General features: G+C 37.0%; 1 protein-coding gene across 1 annotated transcript; it reads right to left on the bottom strand.

Moving 5' to 3' along the window:
* Positions 1-10,002: 10,002 nt before the first annotated feature.
* Positions 10,003-12,883, bottom strand: LOC139466166 (pancreatic secretory granule membrane major glycoprotein GP2-like). Its single transcript, XM_071248151.1, has 4 exons — positions 12,826-12,883; positions 11,758-11,979; positions 10,561-10,725; positions 10,003-10,154 (listed from the first exon to the last, which is right to left on the bottom strand). The coding sequence occupies exons 1-4, from the start codon at positions 12,881-12,883 to the stop codon at positions 10,003-10,005; spliced, it is 597 nt and encodes a 198-aa protein (XP_071104252.1).
* Between the last annotated feature and the right edge of the window lie 7,767 nt (positions 12,884-20,650).

Raw genomic sequence — 20,650 nt, 5'->3', positions numbered from 1 at the left:
TGTACTCATTATCGCAAAGTGTCTTGGCAAGTCACACGGAGTAGGCGAGGTGTTACAAACTGCATTCGTATCAATATTGAAGCTTTGACACGCGAGTCTCCTTTTGCAATAATACAAGACAGTCGTATCAGCATTACACACAATCTATTTTCATTTTACCAACCTTTCAGAAACTGTTATATGTTTGTGTGTCATCACAATATATGCCCATACGTACATGTAGGTCTGACGATTTGTACAAACAGAAACAACACATTAATCTTCTTATTCAATAACTATGTTATTTGAAATATCTTGATATCTTTTTTTTAAATGGTGTGCTTTATAGCTCTATAATACATGATCGGTTGACTGATAAGTAAGGTGTTATTCTAATTATCATCTTGAAAGTAATACCATGTGGATTCTCAAAACAAGAAAGGATTTGCATATTTTTTTGCAATCTCCAGAAAGAACCAAGTTCCATTATATACAATCATTTGATTTTTCAATTTTGTACGCCACTATCCTCCACTTAAAACTTAAGGGAAAACGTCATTCTTCTTAATCCATGGGACATTTGTCACTAAACGCTTTGACCATAGATACAGTTACATATCTGTCTTCAAAGGTTCAGGCCTATGTTTCAAAATATGAAAGCAAATACCATCTGTAGTTTACTGAGAAAACTATAAGTGAAATGCTGGACGTCCTCATTGATGACATATATGTGAGATTTGGGGATAAGACATTAAGGCAAAATATGGGGCAACCCCATTGGCACCATTTTAGCTCCCCTTTTTGGTGATGTTTCTTTATGCATATAAATCGGACTGGCAAAATCAAAACATGGTAATTTGGCCAAAAAATAAATGAGTCCAGTGAAACCGTCTCCTCTGTTTCACATGTAGATATATGCGATTGATAGGAAAACTCTCCACAAGTCTGTATGGCAATACAAGAGGGATGACTTCAACTTACTAATAGTCAGCTTTCCCTTTAGGGGGACGGTTATCACAACACAGTTCATAATTCATGAGGTCTGGTCTGGGTAATGTAGCATGTTTGTTACTCAGCAAATGGTTTTTGTTGTGTTTGTGCGATTGATTCTCGACACTTTTGGCAGGGTCTGGACCAAACGTTAACAAATTGACAAGTACTAGCACATTCTTCAATCAGTTGTGATGTAAAAATGTCAAGTTGACCAGTTTTCGGTCAATTTGAAGACAGCTGCATACATTGTGTTGTAACGATTATATAAATACTTTATTGTTCTATTGCTTTCATCGTTCTGCCTTCAAATCACCTTCAGTTACAGTGAAAAGTGAGAAAGTTTTAACATTCTTTCTGTGGACTGAATTTGAAATGTGACGTAAAACAAAAATCTCAGCTCTCTTTCATGAAGAAGGAAAAAGTCATGCCCTAAAGACGAAGAAACACATGACTCTTCTCCCAAACCCCTTAAATGTTACTCATCAATTACAAAAATGATGCTTCATGCAATTCCCTATTTGACTATATTTTCACCATATGTCCCTGCGTGGGTTTTGTCATGTCAACAGTTGCCTTGCCTTTACATGTGTCTGTGATGGGTGCCACCGGTGGGACATTATACGCTCAAGCTCAGATTTTCGCGAACACCTGGTATCATCACTATTCGACAGTGATTCATAAACACATATCGTACTTACGATATGGTCTGAATCGTGCAATGGACTCCACTATAAGTGGGGATTTCTAAAGATTAAGGACATGTTTTTGTCGCTTTCATTCAGTTCTCAAACATGCCAACACTGCTCTGTACGAAGTTAGGGCTTAAATCCCACATGCGGATTTCAAATACATTGTTCCCCGAGGAAAAACGTTCAAGTTGGCTATCTTTCATCTCTAAAACGAACGTTAATGAAGGAAGTGATGATGGCAGCAATCACAGACCTGTTCGTGATACTGTTAATAGCATTGTACAAATAGTCAGAAATCTCACAGAGTCGTAGGATAGTGCAGTGCTTGGTGTATTTAACAAGGTACTGTAAAAACACAGATAATATCTGAAGCTACAGCTGCGTTATATAGCGCTGTATCAAAACACAATCACTTAGTTCGTTCAGTTGGTACAAAACATTGTCAAACTCATTCCTTAACAAGGTCAAGATTCTAAAATCAAGCATCATTGAGCGTATATCACAAACTGTTTGAGATGTTACAAGTTAAAAAATCAGGTTAGAAGATTTAGAAATAAACTCTGGCTTCACAAGGAATGCAATGGACTCGCCTGTCCCAAAATATGAAATTACAGCTTATGGAAACAATTCAATGTAGATCAATATAGACATCAAAGTAACCCTTAGACTCATCCTTAGAACATCGCTTCTGTTTCACCCGTTTGACAATTCCAATACTTGCAAAATAATGTTTTAAAAAGTTATGTAATATTTATTTCCACCACCGACCCTAAAGTGGTGGAAAGATACATGAATCAAGTGATCACCATCTTCCGGAGGAAAGGGAGTTAACCGACTTTGAAAGTCCAGTTTTCACCCTTGCCTAACTAGGCTTCCCTTTCTACTAATCGGGCTTTACTCCACACAGTCCATGTTCGTAGATGGTCATCTCGGTGAAGCTGGACATGCTTCAAAATGTTCCGTCCACAAGGGTTATGCTGGCCGCCTACTGGGGGCTGTGCAATACTACATTAGGGAATTCGGCGTTCACTTCCGTTTTGATCGTTTTCACTGTCTGTGTCATGTGTACAGATATCCAATGTAGTTTGTGTTAAAACATCGTAATTAATATGGTATGTGAGGTCGCCATCATTCTCAGAAAGGAAATTCTTGCAGACATGTTGATGCTAAACCAGTTTGATAACGTGGATTTGGCTCGCCCCTTGTTAGCACAGCCTGGTGGGGCAATGTCCTGACAAAGACCAGCCTTAGTAGCAGCGAAGGTGTCACGCACTTGGAAGAAGCTTGTTCGGCTATTGGTCAACGGGAGACAACTCAACCAACGGCTTTGTGCTCTCATTGAGCAGTGTCTTGTTATTTGCGGAATACATGACGAGAAGAAAGGGATGTGGTTTCATGGGTCTCGACCTGACGATTTCAGTATGATTTGCGTCCACTCGGCTTATTGGGTTACCTTCGTACTGCATCGATACGAATCATTGCATTGCAGGAGCCGTGCCGGTAATGGTCAAAGCGAAGTAACTGTAAGTCATGTCTAGCATTTGCCATTCGTCATCACTCGCATGTTTAAGTAACAAACAAGGCCGCCATGCGTCGAAACGGCCAAGCCAATCGCTCAAATAATACCGAGTATTTAAATCAATTTCGCTTGACGGCGACATCCGTTCATTTCAGCTACATAACTAGATCTGGCTTTCAAAAACGACATTTCGTGTAATGTCCCTTTGCATATTATACCATGAAGTGACAAATGTAGTAAAGTAATTAATTAAACACCGATTTCAAAACATCAGTATGTGATATTGTGTTGCAGACAATTTTGACCAATGCTCCAGTAAAGTCATGAAAAAAAACTTTCATACCGATAAAAAAATTATGTTGTTCTGAAATATTTGAATGTGTAAATTGGACATGCAGAGACGTGCATACATCGATATATGTCTTTGGGACATGTAACGATAGAGATGGGTGAAGATGCTCAGGTCATTCATACTTTGTAAAGTATTTATTGACCGTGTCAAATGTATGTAACTGACGACAGGCGTATTACGTCTAGGTTGGACGAACAGCGAATATATGTGGGGGATTCATGGGATTTGTTCATGGGGTTCATGGGATTTATGTAGTAAGGTTAAATTGCTGGTATACAGTGACAATCATCTATAACCTAACAAATACAACAAAACGTTATTTCAAATTTTGCAGTGTGGTTTGTACCACGAGCGTCACTTTATCCTAGCATACATTACACAGTACACTCATTCATTTTAGTTCGCCATGGGGATTCAGGGACACATCAGTCGTCAGTCACTCCCTGTTGGTTGCAATATGCGACCTGGCTGATCGTTACCCGACTCGATTGTTTACAGGTAGCCTTGATAAGGCTATTGCTACCTGCAGTATAACACTCACTTACCACTCACTGGGAAAGCATCTCCTCTATGTTGTTTATAAACCAGGATTTTTCGGATCTTCCGACTCTGACAGAGGAATCTTTAGGACTAGACATTGGACACCCTGTCATATCTGACTGTGTTTCATTGACGACCCTACCCATGACATTTCAACGCGTATGAGAATCCGCTCAAATATGTACAACTCTGTTGTTGAACGTATTTTCTGGGTTACAGCATTCATGACCTTAGGGACCGACCTTTTGATATTCTGTGGGCGGGGGACTGGGAGTTTATCAAAACAAAATAAACTGCCACCCAACATTATTGAAAAAAATATGTTTATGCTTCAGAGTGATGAAAAATATTGCCTGCCACAAAAAATACATTCTTGAAAGGTGTTTTTCCTTATAAAAAAACTTCAGACTCTAAGTTTCAGTATAAAAAATATCTGGTATTTTAGCTGTAGCTGATCAAATAACTAATCTCGATACAAAATCTTTACCCAGTGATTCGTTGCTGGCACACTGACAGAAATGTTTTGTAAAGTTTACTTACCTTGTTAGTGGATTCATTATCCACTAGCGGATCGGACTCTAACATGTCAGTAGACTTTACGAATATAGTTTGTAATTTTTCACCAGGTGGCCTATCTGAAACTAACTTGCGATAACTGAAAAAAGGTGTAGCAGTAATCAGATATACTTTCATTGTCAGCTTCCTGCACGAGACAAGCAATATGAAGCATACAATAACAACACATCAATGAACAGAAAGAAATTTAACCTTGGTGGGATTCTCGTATCTGCGAATTCCTCTTTTGTAATCTGCCATGCTACAATATGTGCTATGGAGACTGCTGTCATCATAAGTGTCTATTTTCCTAGTCACCATTAGCTTGGTTTATTTGTATATATTTATGTTAATATTTACCAAGCTCGTTGTATGTCCCGGGTGGCAAATGTGTTATGTTAGTGCCTGTAAATCTGATATGCACATCTAATTTCAATATAATTTTTATATTATTCATTTGATTTATATTTCACTTTTAGTCTGATGACATGCACTATATTAAACATTGCTAAATTCTAAACATGTTTCAAGGTGTTGAAATCCTAAATATGTTTGGATAATGGGGATCTTGTGTTTAGATGGTGTTTATGTTATCAGGCGACTGTTGCTTTCGTGTGTTCAGGCCCTAAACGCGTTTACAGGGAACACACGAAATGGGCATACCGTTTAGGAGAGAAACACATTCCTTAACACGTTTTGTTTGTGTTTAATTCTTACAGTGTGGTTTAATTAGTGAGTTATATTAATTCGAGTAATATTTACCAATCTTCAGCATCTTCGTGCAATCTACCAGGCAGGATAGTAAAGTCACTGTTTACTTACCTCCTGACCGCTGTTCCTATTAAGTTAGGATATAGAATTCACTAAACTTTTTTCTCAGTGCATATGTGCAGGTCTCTTTGCCCGTCATGGTGATCTCTCCCCACACAATTATTCCCAATTACGAGGATCATGAAGAGTCATCGCAGGTGGCTGATAACGTTGTCCATGACGTCATCAAACCTATCACGACATTGAGAACTAACGGTCACTGTCCTCTGACTTTTTATCCAAGGTAGCGATGTCGCATGACTACCTAAGGGATCAATATACATACATGCAGGGAAAGCATATATGCACATATTTATATAGTGTAGATATAATAACCTTAAAAGAGAAACACAATATATTAAATTTATTCAGTTTTAAGTTGGATCAATATGTATCCGAACAACTTCGATTCAGTTGCGTGTGTTGGGGGGTGGGGGTTGGGGGTGGGGGGCATATTTGCCGAAGCTGACAATTAGTGTTACGATCTTAAACAAAACAACTTATTGTACGGGACTGTCCCTTGGCCTTTCCTGTATGAAAGAGGTCTTATTTGTATGGGAAATGTCGTCTGTATATGGAATATGATGTTATTAAATGTGACTTTTTTATTCGAAACTACGTGTCTTATTGAATGATGCAGGTCTTAATTGTATGGTATGTATATAAAGCGTTAATGTTTAGTTAAGATTCCTTCTTGATGCTTGGTCTGACTGGACGAAACATGGATCGCGAGTTTCACCCTAGGGCTTAACCCTGCAACTTGCGTCACTTGGGAATTTCCTCCAACGCTAAACATTTTATGCTGTACTGTTCAAAAATAGCACTTAATTTCTCTCAGGCCGAGTACATCCGCAAATGAGGGACAAACACTAATCACTGTCCAAATACAATGCAGTGAGCTTCCACAGAATCCAAACTGAAACAATGTAATACAGCCTCAATCAGTGTTGCCATACACTGTCATAAGACAAAATCCAAACTGACACAATGTAATACAGCCACAATCAGTGTTGCCATACACTGTCATAAGACAAAATCCAAACTGAAACAATGTAATACAGCCTCAATCAGTGTTGCCATACACTGTCATAAGACAAAATCCAAACTGAAACAATGTAATACAGCCACAATCAGTGTTGCCATACACTGTCATAAAACAAAATCCAAACTGACACAATGTAATACAGCCACAATCAGTGTTGCCATACACTGTCATAAAACAAAATCCAAACTGAAACAATGTAATACAGCCACAATCAGTGTTGCCATACATTGTCATAAAACAAAATCCAAACTGAAACAATGTAATACAGCCACAATCAGTGTTGCCATACATTGTCATAAAACAAAATCCAAACTGACACAATGTAATACAGCCACAATCAGTGTTGCCATACATTGTCATAAAACAAAATCCAAACTGAAACAATGTAATACAGCCACAATCAGTGTTGCCATACATTGTCATAAAACAAAATCCAAACTGAAACAATGTAATACAGCCACAATCAGTGTTGCCATACATTGTCATAAAACAAAATCCAATCGGCCTCCAAGTGTACGGGATTCAGTTGCAAAATGAGAAGACGGTAACCGAAGCGAGATTCCGCTTCGATATTACGGGACCAGGTGAGCCAGTCCGGTAGATTCTTTACTGGGCTTTTTCAAGACTAATAAAACAACTAATGAAACAGTTAATCAATTCTTTGAAAAAAATACTGATGAAATAGCGAAACATACCATAATTTTTTTGGTATTTTTAAAAAATAACCATCAACCACATAAGAAATGTCAGGTTGTTTCGAAGTGTTGATCTAGAGCCGATCGATCGTTTGTTTAACCCACCTCCAAATCATATTTGATAGTTATATTAAAATAATCGAGGCTTAAATTTCATATTTTAAGAAAATAAACACCTTAAATAAACATACTCAATTTAAATGCATTAAACAATCAACATTTGCCGGACCGAACATCTGACGACCAAGATGTTTTGCAACCACAGCAGTTGTAACCCCTTTCAACAGTTGGAGTTTATCCAGATCAACATAATTCATTCATTATGGCCTGAAATTATTTGTTTGGTTGGGTGTTTTTAACTTGAAGACTTCAATTATTTAACATTCTATTTCAGGCCAATCAAGCAACTCATTTTTAACAATTTTTTTTAAAAACAAACAAAACATTACTACATTTAAACTTGAATGTATTTAGTTTAAGTATCTAGATCTATGTATTTATATTTTTCTTAGCTATTTTGATTTCTTATAGGGAGCAGACAAAATGATGAAGATAAAGATGGTGGGCACCAATCAACCTTATTCGGTATTTTTTTCAAAAACAATATTCTTTTTTTTTTAATAATGATTTACACTAATGCATCTTAAAATATATTTGGTATTTTGGATAGGAAGAAAATATCTCAAAATTAATTTCATATTCTCATTTTTAGGTAGACAATCACTATCACAGTTAAATATTTTCAGAATTGACAGACAACATAGAGTATTACAGAAATATAGAATTATGTTTTTCTCATGTATATTCTTGAAACCAAAGTTGTTGTTTTTATTTTTTACTATGTTTACTGAAAGAACAACACATTTCTTAAATAATGAAGCTTTTATATTATCAGTGCAGTTAAAGAACCCCAATATGCATAGCTAGCTTAATTTCAAAGATAATTATTCAGCATTCCTTTGGATGATAAACAGGACATATGAAAAAATAAGAAATGTAATTTTTCTGTATTATTTTTCCATTACAAGGTTTAAAGTGGTTTATTTTTTTCACACAATCTTATTGGCTGCCTGAAAGTGGAAAGCTATGTTGCTATTTTAACCAGAGACCTTAAATTATTCTATTGTGTTATGTGTAAATTTTAAGGACTTGGTAAGTAAAAACTCAAATTTATTGATGATGAAGAAACGACCAACAAGAGGTCATCTTATAACATTTACCATTAACCTAATTTCTTAACATAAGCAATGTTTTAATTTTAATACTTTTACAAACAATTCACATATGATCAGGTCACTAAAATAAATATTTATAATGAGTCTTGTGGATAAAAAGAAGCACATGTTAAATTTTAATTACCTATGATCAGTAATTCTTAATTTCTAATCTGATAAAATAAGAAGAAAATAAAGTTTGGATGTAACTGTAGCAATAAAATAACAACGTAATATTACAAGGGCATTTAAAAAATGTAAATATTTGTATAACTATTGAAATGATAGTTTATTGTTTACATATATTCTATGTATTTATGTTTCACACACAATAAAGTATTGTGCTTGTCAAATTCACATTGTTTCATTCACAGATATGGAAAAATTTGATAACTCATTTAGTAACATTTTTGGTGTAATGATGTTAAATATCATGGTCAAAAGAAAAAAATGTCCACTGAATTAGTAAATATTTTCGTTTATTTATAATAGAAACACATGTGCTCACCATTTTCAGGAACAAAACAAATAAAAAATAAAAAAGATGCCATGAAATAATCATCATTTTACATATTAAAATATTCACTGTAAAGTTCATTTTAACGAAGAAAATGCGTTTAAAAAAAATTACAATTCATTAATGGTGTTGAGAAGATTTACCTAGCAGTAATTGGCTGATCAGTTGCCTGAGTTGGTATTTATAGAATCTAGCCTGATCAATCCTGCTGACAGTTCCTATGGCCCTTGTTTTTCGTTAACAATATGTTACAAAAATACAACATTTAGTTTCCTCATATGTGGGTTTATTATATTAGTTTCTAACGGACAAATAAACGAATAACGTATTTACCTACACTATAAATGTGGGCCTGTTTAGTGTTGCGCATTGAGAATGACAGTCACGGTGAGACGAATGCAAAATTAATAAAAGTTATGGGCCGAGTAATCCAAAGTTATCAACAAATATCAAATCACATTAATCATTTTCAAAACGTTACTCCCATCAACTTTTAATAGTTAACAAAGACCATAACGTGTGGCTTGCCTGTCACGGGAAAACTCGTGTGGGTTGTCTTCGCTAGATCCTTTTTACATGTTTTTGGTGCAGTTGTCTTACTGGGGGGAATCCCGAGTGGTTACAAAACACAGGAAATCTTCAACTACGAGCTCGATTTTTTATGGCGTATTGTTATGGGAGAAAAAGGATTAACCACTGTGTTCGGTTGTTACCGAAAAATCTACGCACGACTGATTTATCTGCCACGATTAGAACTCGGCAGCCGATACAATACATATAAAAAAGCTGTCAAATCAAATAAGGCGATGCAAGTATTTATTGAACCAAGCTAACCATACATTTAGATATAAAATCGATTCGTCTTAAGCATTGATTTTATTTGAGTTAATATATTTCGTATTGCTTATCTTCTTGTAAATGTATAATAATCATGGAAGCGTCACGTGTCCGTTTAAACGTGTTTCATCTAACTAAGCGTAATTATGGAGTCATATATATCTATTCAACCTCAATCTGATATTGTTCATTGTCCCAACACAAGTTTACGTTATCACAGGCCAGGTTTCAAAAGTCGTTGTGTTTTCCAGTTTCTATCAGAATATGAGGATTGCGTGCACAGAAAGGACATATGTTAGCACGCGACTCTGCAACAACATTGACACAGTGGCGGTGGAGTTGACAGTTGTTGATGTCGTTGGAGAGGATGTTGATGTCGGGGGAGGAGTCGGGCATGCAGCATCCGAATCTAAAAATATTGAATTCGTCAATTAAAACATACACAATTAAAATAAAGGCTTATTCTGCGACGTAAAAGCGAGTGAGTATGGTTTTACGCCGCTTTTATCAATATTACAGCAATATCACGGCGGGGAACACCAAAAATGAGCTTCACACACTGTACCCATGTCGGAAATCACAAGGCTACTCGACCGCCCCCTCGCTGTGAGAGAAAATACTAAGTGTATCTAGCATATCACAATACCGCAGTTACTTGAATGTGTTGCTGCATGATCATTGAGATCATTGTCTGCATTGAAAGTTGTCACGTTTAAAAACCATTTACAGTGTTTAGGTTTTGAGAGCAGCGTGAACGTAAATGGAATTAATAAAAATGAACTGTTCGGCGTATTCAAAAAAACAAATGTACCCACCAAAGCAGTATCGACCTGCACAAGCTGCAGCCTTATTTAAGAAGTACACATAGAAGTCCGTGCAGTTCTTAATCTGAATATATCTCATCTGATCACAGCAGTCCTCCCCGTATCTCAAACACACCGTCCTGTTCGCAATACCATCCTTGACATCCGGATGTGTACCTGGTAAAATGTGAATGGATACGATCAGAATAATACATTTAATTGATCACATGTAAAAAAAGGTTTTTATCAGAAACATAATTAATTCTCTTAATGTACAAGGTGGTATATGTGTTTTGCACCAGAAGGAATCGCCACCATCTATAATTTTATAATAAGGACGGGTTACAGAATACACTACAGACTTTAATTAATTCGATTAATTAACGAAGACAGCCGCATGTGTGTTAATTCTTATAAAGTGACAAAAAGCCATTCAGGCAATAAGGAATATTACTTACAGTAATGCCAAATATTGCAATGTGCGCTTTTTAGCACAAATATTAATTTTTCTAGCGATAAATGTTTTGATTGAGTTTTGATCAAGTGGTTACAATCCGGGTAACTCCGGTGCTCTCATCATAATTCAGTTGCAAGGTATTACATAGCAACTCTATAAAAAGTTTAAGAATAAAGATTGAAGGAAAGAGACAAAGTCAAATATATTTTTCACTGTGCCTATTTGTTCATATTAAAAAAATAGACTGTTCTGTGTTGCTTGCTTTGTGAATGTGTTATAAGTGTCAACAACAAAATGTTAAGAAAGGAAGAACGGATGGATTTCCTTATTGTATCGCCCTCCAGCTTTGTTGTGGCGGGTAGAAATATTTTACTGTATCCGAAAGAATATCGCCTATCCTTTACATAAAGCAGTTTACCAAAATACCCTGTGTTATTCACATCGCCCTCTACATATTCAGGGTCGTACCATGGATGGACCTCTGTGTCAAAACCACAAGTATGTCGAAGACAGTGTACGTGCACACGTTAGTCAAATTAAGTCAAATATGCGACATAATTTTAGACAAACTGACAGTAAGACATACAAAACTCAATTGATGGGATCATAGTGACAAGTGCAATGACATTCTCAGAGAAATCAAGGCATGGCTAAATACTTCACACTGAAAACCTTTTTTTTCCATTTCCACTGTTAAAACGAGCTGGGTTGTTTTGAAAACAATACAGACTAAACAAAATCTAAAAGCGAACCGTTCAGCCAGATTGGGTAATTTGCACCACAGCTGTTTTCTTCGGGACAGTGCGACGTCATCTTTGGAAATTCGTCTTCTTCACCGACTTTAATTCTAAACCATGATGGCGTGAGAAACTCATCACAGTTTTCATCTGTCTTCTGATAGGGGCATCTCGGACTTCTGTCGCCGTTGGTTTTAAAGTCGGTATAGTTTGCACAAGGGTCATCCACAGACTGGGCTGCAATGAGTTTTCATATACTCAAAATATGTGTCAACAATTACTCGGATTGTCTGGGGGATATTCTTAATTTTCTTTTGCCTCAGAAAGAAAATAAGGGCTTGTCATTCTTGATGTCCTGAACTGTGTTGTCAAAATGCTATAGTTTTGATTGGCTCCTCCCCTCAGAGAGAATGATTTGCTCTTCGAACTAGTGACCGAAAACATATCTATTTTTTCTTAATCTCTTTGAACCTAGCTAAAGCAAAAATATTAACGAAAACATTAAATGGAACTTACGATGTAATATTTTATTCAGTCAGCGCCGCCAGATATACAAATTACAATACAATAGACATAGGTGGAACAACACATTGTTTTCAGTACATGCAGCATGTCCTGTGACAGATGAATTTTATTTAAATGGTTAAATCTGAGAACAAATGATTTTTCAATAACCATCAAATAGCCAATTCCCTTGCAGTGATTTACCCACCTTAATTGGAAATAGCGGAGACCAGTGAGACCGCTTCATCTGTTTCATATTTAGGTCTATGCATAACGATTCAGCGTGACAAAAACTTCTCTTTAAGACTGTATGACAAGAGAAATGAGTTCAACTTTCCAACAGTCAGCTTTCCCTTTATGTCGAGCAAAATTCCTTCACCATGCCTTGGTGTCAACATTTCACAACGCTTTACAAACAAGGATTTTGTCGTTTTTATTTACATCATTTTCGGGAACAAAAAACATCCCAGCCCCTCCCGTGAATATCAAATGATCAGTTCCGAAAATACACGCAGCGTGTTGTCGTTGCTTTTTTCGTGAAATAAGCGTTATTCAAAGTGAATGTTTGGAAAGACTTACCCAGGAAACCCGTGATGAAAACCATCAGTCCACAAAACACGTTCTGTTGTCGGACCATGTTGAGAAGTTATGTCAATGTGTAACCGTTTAAATTGTCACATGCTTGGATTGCCCGCAAGTCAGCCTGGCATTTGTGAACAGGTGGCAACATAAATTATGTCTCGTTCGTTTCTATTTGACTTAGCAAAGGTAAACGCCGCCTAGTTCAGGGGAAAATCAATAACAAAACTAACGGAGTAACGTTCAACACGCCCCTGTGCATTGATGACTTTAAATGTTAACACTGGTTAATACCAAAAGGATATGCATTGATCCAGATAGCGTCAGTCCTTAACACCAGGAAGTAGCAACGGTGTTATGTGCAACATCTGATTTATTTTTTTTATGTTCATGTAAATGTTATTTCGTTCTTTGAAAAGTAACTTGTTATGTCTTGTTATTTACCACTATCCATGCACGTGAATAATCGTGATTTATGATAATAGCTTATTCAATTTGGCTGCAATATAAGTATATCAAATTAAAAGGTCGACACAGAATATATATATTGGAGATACATTTTTACATTCCCTTATATAAAGTGGTTAGTGTCTCATACAGACCCTAAAACAAATATATCCAAAACAGCCTATGCAAGTCCATAATAGTGAGTAAGTCTATAATACTGCAGTATCTGAAAAAGAAGAGTCTCTTTGCTCCTTTTCATTATATATTATTAATGTAACAACTTCGGGTTTTTTGTGCTGTAGGACATGTTCATTTCAGAGACAAGCTGTCAGTCTAAATAGTGTTATACGTACAAGTTTACTTCGTAAGGAGAAATGAATGTCTCATTTATGTGAGTATGACTCGGGTTATCGTTTCCATACAGCTTATGTTTTACTTAGCAGTCCACAAGTTTACGGATTTACTTATTGATATTTATCATAGATTTATTCCAAACAAGATTATTACAAGAAGCAAAGATTATCCTTGAGTGAATAGTGAAAGTCAATATAATCGTAAACACAAATTTGCACAGCAGAGAAACTCAACATCATATTACGAAGTGTTTAGAAGATTAAGAAATTGGGTAGTATATGTTATCGAGAAAGCTAAAGAAACTTATTACACGATCTAGATTCCAAGATTAATGAGAAAAGCGGCAGTAAGATATGGAGGTGTTTGATAAATTATTCCTAAAGGGAAAAGAACAATCTGTACTCTACCCACCCAATACTTTTCAAAACTAGTACATAATGATCCAGTATCGATAACTAACGTTTTAAATGATTTTTTCGTAAATCAGTCCACGACCGTATCGTATCAATGACTTCAAACTTCCATAGGTGTAAAAATAATCGACAGTTATTGCTATATACAAAAAAAGCAGTAGAAGTGGATATGCTAAGGGTTACCCTGCAAGTTTTTGAAAATGTGTTCAAAAGTACGAATTCAACTTATTCAAAAATGACAAAGTAATACAACCGGGTTTTACCCTGTCAGATTCGACCGGTTACCAGTTGATTGGTAAATGTAATATATTTCGAGCGCGTAAGATAGCCAGAGACGTTACAGCTGTTTTCTGTGACATAAGGAAGGCATTCGATAAAGTAAGGCACAGGGGATCTTTGAACAAGTTGCGCATGTATGGAGTTAGCGGTAATCTACTGAGCATAATAGAGTTCAAACAGTAGTTATAAACGGACATAATTCGAAATTTATCCAGTAAAGGCCGGCGTTGGGACGTTTTTATTTCTTGTATGCATAAATGACTTGGTGGATATTAAAAACTGCAATTTGCGACTTTTTGCAGACGATCAATGATTATAATGCAATAAATATTGATCCAACCACTACAGAAACACGTCTAAATGATGATCTAGAAACAATTCCAATGTCGTCAGATCAGTTGAAGGTAACGTTTAATTCTTAAAAATAGAAACAAAACAGTTCAGTGAAAAAAGTAATATCTGTCAGAAATTGTTAATGCCAAGTATAAAAAGACATAGACATTTGAGTTTAATGTTGGCAGGTAACTCTCATACTGTCAGACATTCTGTTGAATTGAAAGATATCAAAGTAAGGACGTCATCTTATCTTTCCTACCTTTTCTACCTTGTACTTGACTTTGGAACTCTTTACCAAAAATACTGAAGCAATCCTTTTGTAGTTTTACAGACAAGATACCCACGAAATTAAGACATAACTCTGCATTCGATATCAAGTTTGGAAATTGATTCTGCCAAGTATTATATTCTGGACTCAGATTAGGTTGAAGCACTTTAACTGCACATAAAACTGACAGATTTGTTTGAAATGACCGATCCTGCACCTGCGGCGCTACTTATGAAAATACTATACTGAACCGCAAAAGAAACGTCACCCGAAATAACATTGCATGAACAGTTGTCATTTAAATATCTGGGTAACTTGTGTCACAGTTTCTAAAATTTAACATCAATTACCTTGTCCGGAAAAATGAAATTTGATGATAAAAAAACAATGCAGATGACAATAAAACCGATCGCCCAAAAGCATCACAGCAACGGCCATGGTAACCCGATGCACGTGAGTTCCGTGCAAATTGAAATGCACATGCTTTCCCCCATTTCTTGCCCTATAAAAATCCAGCCAGATCGGATAACATTCATCCGGTATTGAATTGCTACCACATGCCAAGATTGACAACCAAGCCCTTGGACGATTGCAAGCTGGACAAACCGCCCGGCAAGTAGCCAATGCATTTCAAGTCTACGTAAGGGCCATATACAGGCTCCAGCAACGGTACCAGACCACCAACACTACAGATGACAGGCCACGTAGTGGAAGACCAAGGGTCGCCACCCGACGTTAGGATCGTCAGATTGTGCGGCAGCATCTTCAAGATCGCTTTGTTATTGCTGCGGCAACTGCTCGACGGGCCATGGGTCACACACCAGCGACACATTAGTGCGGACACCGTGCGTCAGCGATTTACGAGCAGACACCTCCACTGTTACAGGCCACAACGAAAACCCATTCTGACACCACGTCATCCCCGGGACCGTCTTCAGTGGGTAGCACAGCACCGTTACTGTATCTCAACAGCAGATGGCCGAGAGAAAGTCTGGGGACGCCGTGGAGAACGTTATTCGGATGCTTGTGTTGTTGAGAGAGACTCGTGGGGTGGTCTGGGCATCATGGGGTGGGGTGGAATTGGTCTTGCACAGAGGGTCGGCCCTGTGGTCCATCGGAACATCGGTCCAGAGAGAGGCAATGGTGTCACAGCAGCTCTGTACATTGATCAAGTCTTGAGACCACACGCCATACCTCATTTGGCACGTCGCCGCAACAACGAGCTTCAGCATGATAACGCCCGTACCCACACTGCGAGAGCAACAAGAGACTTCCTCCAGCAGAATGGCATCAGAACCACGCAGTAGCCTGCCCACAGTCCCAATTTAAATCCTAATGAGCACCTATGGGACGAGATTTAAAGACGGTTGAATGACGTCCGACCAAGGCCGACAACGGCAGCTGAACTGCGTCAGGCGTTCCTCAGAGTGTAAGCTCAAGTGCCTGTGGCCTTCATTCAACCGCCTCATCCATTCCATATATCAACGTTGCACGGCCGTCATCAATGGACATGGCGGACACACGAGATACTGGCTTCTCAGAGACTAGTGTTGTGTTTCACTTTAAGAACATTTGACACTTTAATTTCAACCTTGATGATCAGTTTTGCTAAGTTTCAAGCATGTTTACAGCGTTTGGACAAAAATAAGGTTTCTCATATATCTATCCATGGTGACGTTTCTTTTGCGATCATTATATCCATTACTTATTTGTGTGACCAAATAAAGCCTTTTTCGGAAATAATATGTATTATAATACACATGGATATGATATGATAACAGCTTCATATGCTAATGTTGAAAAAGCTGTACAGGAAAATTTGTAATTATTTCTGAATGTGATAGAGTTTTCCCTCGTAATCTTTAGATTTATTCAAGATTTATTACAAGACGTGCTTCTATTTTAGTTATCTAGTTACTTATAATATATGGATCAATTATTGCCTAAATGATATTATTGAATTAGTATATGATGTTGGCAAATATTTTAAAATAGAATTAATTGTCTACCGTGACATGCAATACGTTTTCATGTGTGTGTTTTTTTATTAGAAACGCGTTAAGACAAGCCAAAGCCTTGTTTGACAATCCTTTTCATTGTGAAATAAATATGTTTATCACACAATCACAAATTGTATGTCCTTATGTCGTCTTGATAACACTTATTTATAAAATGGAAAACTAATGGGTCTTTCAGGTTTACCCGATTATCAACATATCCACCCATTATTAAGAACCACATATTCGGGTTTCTAATCTATTATTTCTATACAGTAATCATAAATTTGATTGAATTTACCTTTATCTGTATACATGTACCTTCTTTAGCTTCTTGCAATGTTCTAATATTTATCATAGGCTATACATGATCACAAATAGTCATGTAGTTTTGATTCTGCTTCTATTTCAGTCTTGGTATTTATTTCGTGGCGTTTTAAAGGTACAAATTATGACTTCAGACCGATACCTTTGCAATTTTAGGAAGAATTTTGATTTGACGCCACGCTCCAATATTCCAACTTTATCCCGGCGGCCTGTAAGTCATCGAGTCGGGGTCAGATAAACCAGTGATTGATATTATGTACAATGTATTTGAAGGAAACGGTGGTGAATGTTTGGTTTCAAATATATACAATAAGGAATTTTCATCTTTATGTATCATGTTGTTATTAAAATGTACTCAGATGTCCTTGTGAGGACTTGTTTTACCTTTTACACACTCAGCAATTTCCGGTTTCCATAAGATGAAGGCTGGATAGCACATGGTACATGTCGCTATGTCAACAAGGCATGCACGCAGGACGATCTGGACACTTTGGCCCTCCCGAGACTCCCTCACGGCAAGATTTTTCGTAAGTATTTAACAGCTCACATTCTTATAAATGACAAAATATTCTGCTGTCATCTAGTCTCCTAACTGATTAACCTAGCAAATTATTCTGACCGTTCTGTTTTGATTTCAAATTCGAAATCCATGACCACCTGACAACACCCCGTTAAGTCGCAATGGCGGCTTCACCGACTTGACACAAATCTTACTGGCATTGTGTGATAAATAATCAACTGCTTACCCACCCTTCACTCAAGTTATGTATTTAGTTGTTTAAAAGTAAAGGGCGAATGTGAATAACGTCAAACCAGTTGTATAAGTCACGTGTGCACGTGAGTTTGGAAAGTAGAAACTACTGACCTTTGACCCCATCTAGATAGATATCAAACATTAGCTACATTAATTTAATTTATATCGTACTGTAACGTACTAAGAATTTACAATCACAAAGAAATCAAAATTTGCATGAGTTTATATTTGGTGTAAATTGTAAAATATTAGACCTCTGCTAGTTCTACTGTGATTGTGAAATAACAGAGTGTTGACACATTGCCTGAGGTGAATAATTAATTGCCTTTGAATCATTACCTAGACCGTGGTTGTTTTAAAAGTTAAACACTGTTTGATCTTCAACTTTGTAAACAGTATTTTACCAAAATGATATAACTTTTCTGCAACAAGATAATCAAGTCAATTGTGTGATCATTTAAGATGTTGATGGTGTAATCAAGACAGGAATTTGAAACATACATGGAGGAAATTTGTTTTCCTTGTCAAATATCCATGATAGCATGTAATTATTAGCCTTATAATGTGATCTCACAAAGTTGATATGTTCATAAGAGTAAAAATATGAGCCGAGGACGAGATAAACAGGAGATTTGACAGAAATATACAAATGTTATATATTTAACATTTTTTCTTAGTCATCTTCGTGACCTTTCACTGGAAACTATAGTGTCAATGAAGCAGGCCTACTGCTATTTCACCCACTGTTTTTTCACTCCAGTGAAAGTATTTTTTCAGCATGTTCAGGTGTTCAAGGTGTTTCATCATTACCAGTCACATTTCACTGAAATAGAACTAGAAGTGGTGTTCGGGTTGGAAACGTCTGAATACATAAAGTGATTGATAAGCAAAACTCATATTGTGAGAAATAAAGACATGAACATTTTGTTTTTTATGCTTTGTCAACTATGAGAAATCCGGATTGTTTTAGATAGCTGATTATCAGGCACTTACCACTAATATCCTACCCCGATGTTAATCAGGGTCATGTAATCAAAACCACAAAGATGTTATTTCCTGTTCTAGAGATTAGAATTGTGATAATAGATAGTAATTTCCTCTTCCTTACTGAAACATGGCTGCCCCACTTTGACAGTTTTTCAATAACCGAACAGACTTTGGGAAGAAATATATAACGCCAACGCCAGAAAAAAAACATTTTCGATTATCCGAAGAAACAGATTACCTTGGGCGTAAAAGGCAAAATAGATTTGACAATTATATGAATGGATCACGGAAAGTCAATGGTGGCACCATGTGTTCGCAAAAAGGGTAAGCACGTCTTGCATAACCTACTGGTATGACACCCTTCACTCACAAATAGTAAGTTTTTGTTTTACGGTGACATCTGGGGTTGGAAGATCGAGTGAGTGAGTGAGTGAGTGAGTGAGTGAGTGAGTGAGTGAGTGAGTGAGTGAGTGAGTGAGGTTTTACGCCGCGTTTAGCAATGTTCCAGCAATATCACGGCGGGGGATACCAGAAATGGGCTTCACACATTGTACCCGTGTCGGGAATCGAACCCGTGTCTTCGGCGTGACGAGTGTACGCTTTGAACACCAGGCTACCCGACCGCCCTGGAAGATCCAGAGACCATGTAATATTAAACACCACCTATATGTTTGCTGGGAGATAGTATGTATTACATTTTTGTAATATCTGAAAAAAACCCGACAAGAACATGATAACAGAAGAATTCTAAGCTACTGAACTCAATCAGATATAAATCTCAACCAAGGTCAAATCATATTACACAGACATAATTCAATACTTAACATGACATGAAGAAATGTGATCATCTACAGGTATCATATGCTAAATATACTCTCAAAAAAGGTAGGGGATCAATAAATATACATGTTATGATCGGTCATCAGAAGAAAGATTAGCTTTCAAATAGTCAACTTTCCCTTTTTGTCAAGCAATATTCTTGCAGATCCATCCCTTGGTGTCTACATTTCACAACTTTTGAGGTACAATCGAGCATGTTCTTCTCACCAAAATTTCAAAGTGCGTCAAACGACTCTTGTTCAGAAGCTGTTTGGTGAAGGTTACAACATTCAAGTCCTCCATAAAGCTTTCAAAAATATCATGGTAGACATGTGGAGGACATTTCCAGATTTGACGCATCAGTGACAAGAATGATGTCCGATGCAATTCTTTATTTTAACTTGTATTACATGATTCAATTGAACAATTGACTTGCCTTTGCATCTGTGTTACGGGTGTCACTGGGGGGGGGGGGGGGGGGGGGGGGGGGGAGACGCTCACTTTTTCGCGAACATCTGGTATCATCACTATTTGATAGTGATTCACGCATGCTTATGACGTACTCAGAATCGTTAATCGAATCTTGTGGCAGATATTTCTAATGAATATGGAAAGGTTTTTGTCGCTTATATATATTTTATTTCGTGGTTACAGTCCGGGTTGGGGTCAGCAGTCAGGTGACTGAGAGCGGCTATACTCAGCAGTATGTGTATCATACGTTTATTACCAACACGAACTGGAAAAACCAAAACCGTGCACTTGTAAACTCATGATGATGTTCAAGAAGAAAACATATTTTAGCGAGAGTTTTTGTTTGATCAAAAAGTGAGTTGGATGATTCAGT

The sequence above is a fragment of the Haliotis cracherodii genome, unplaced genomic scaffold, assembly GCF_022045235.1.
Source record: "Haliotis cracherodii isolate W230 unplaced genomic scaffold, xgHalCrac1.p SCAF_1, whole genome shotgun sequence".
Taxonomy (NCBI): Eukaryota; Metazoa; Mollusca; class Gastropoda; order Lepetellida; family Haliotidae; genus Haliotis; species Haliotis cracherodii.
The sequence above is the reverse complement of the archived record's forward strand: the minus strand, read 5'-3'. Positions and strand labels throughout refer to the sequence as shown.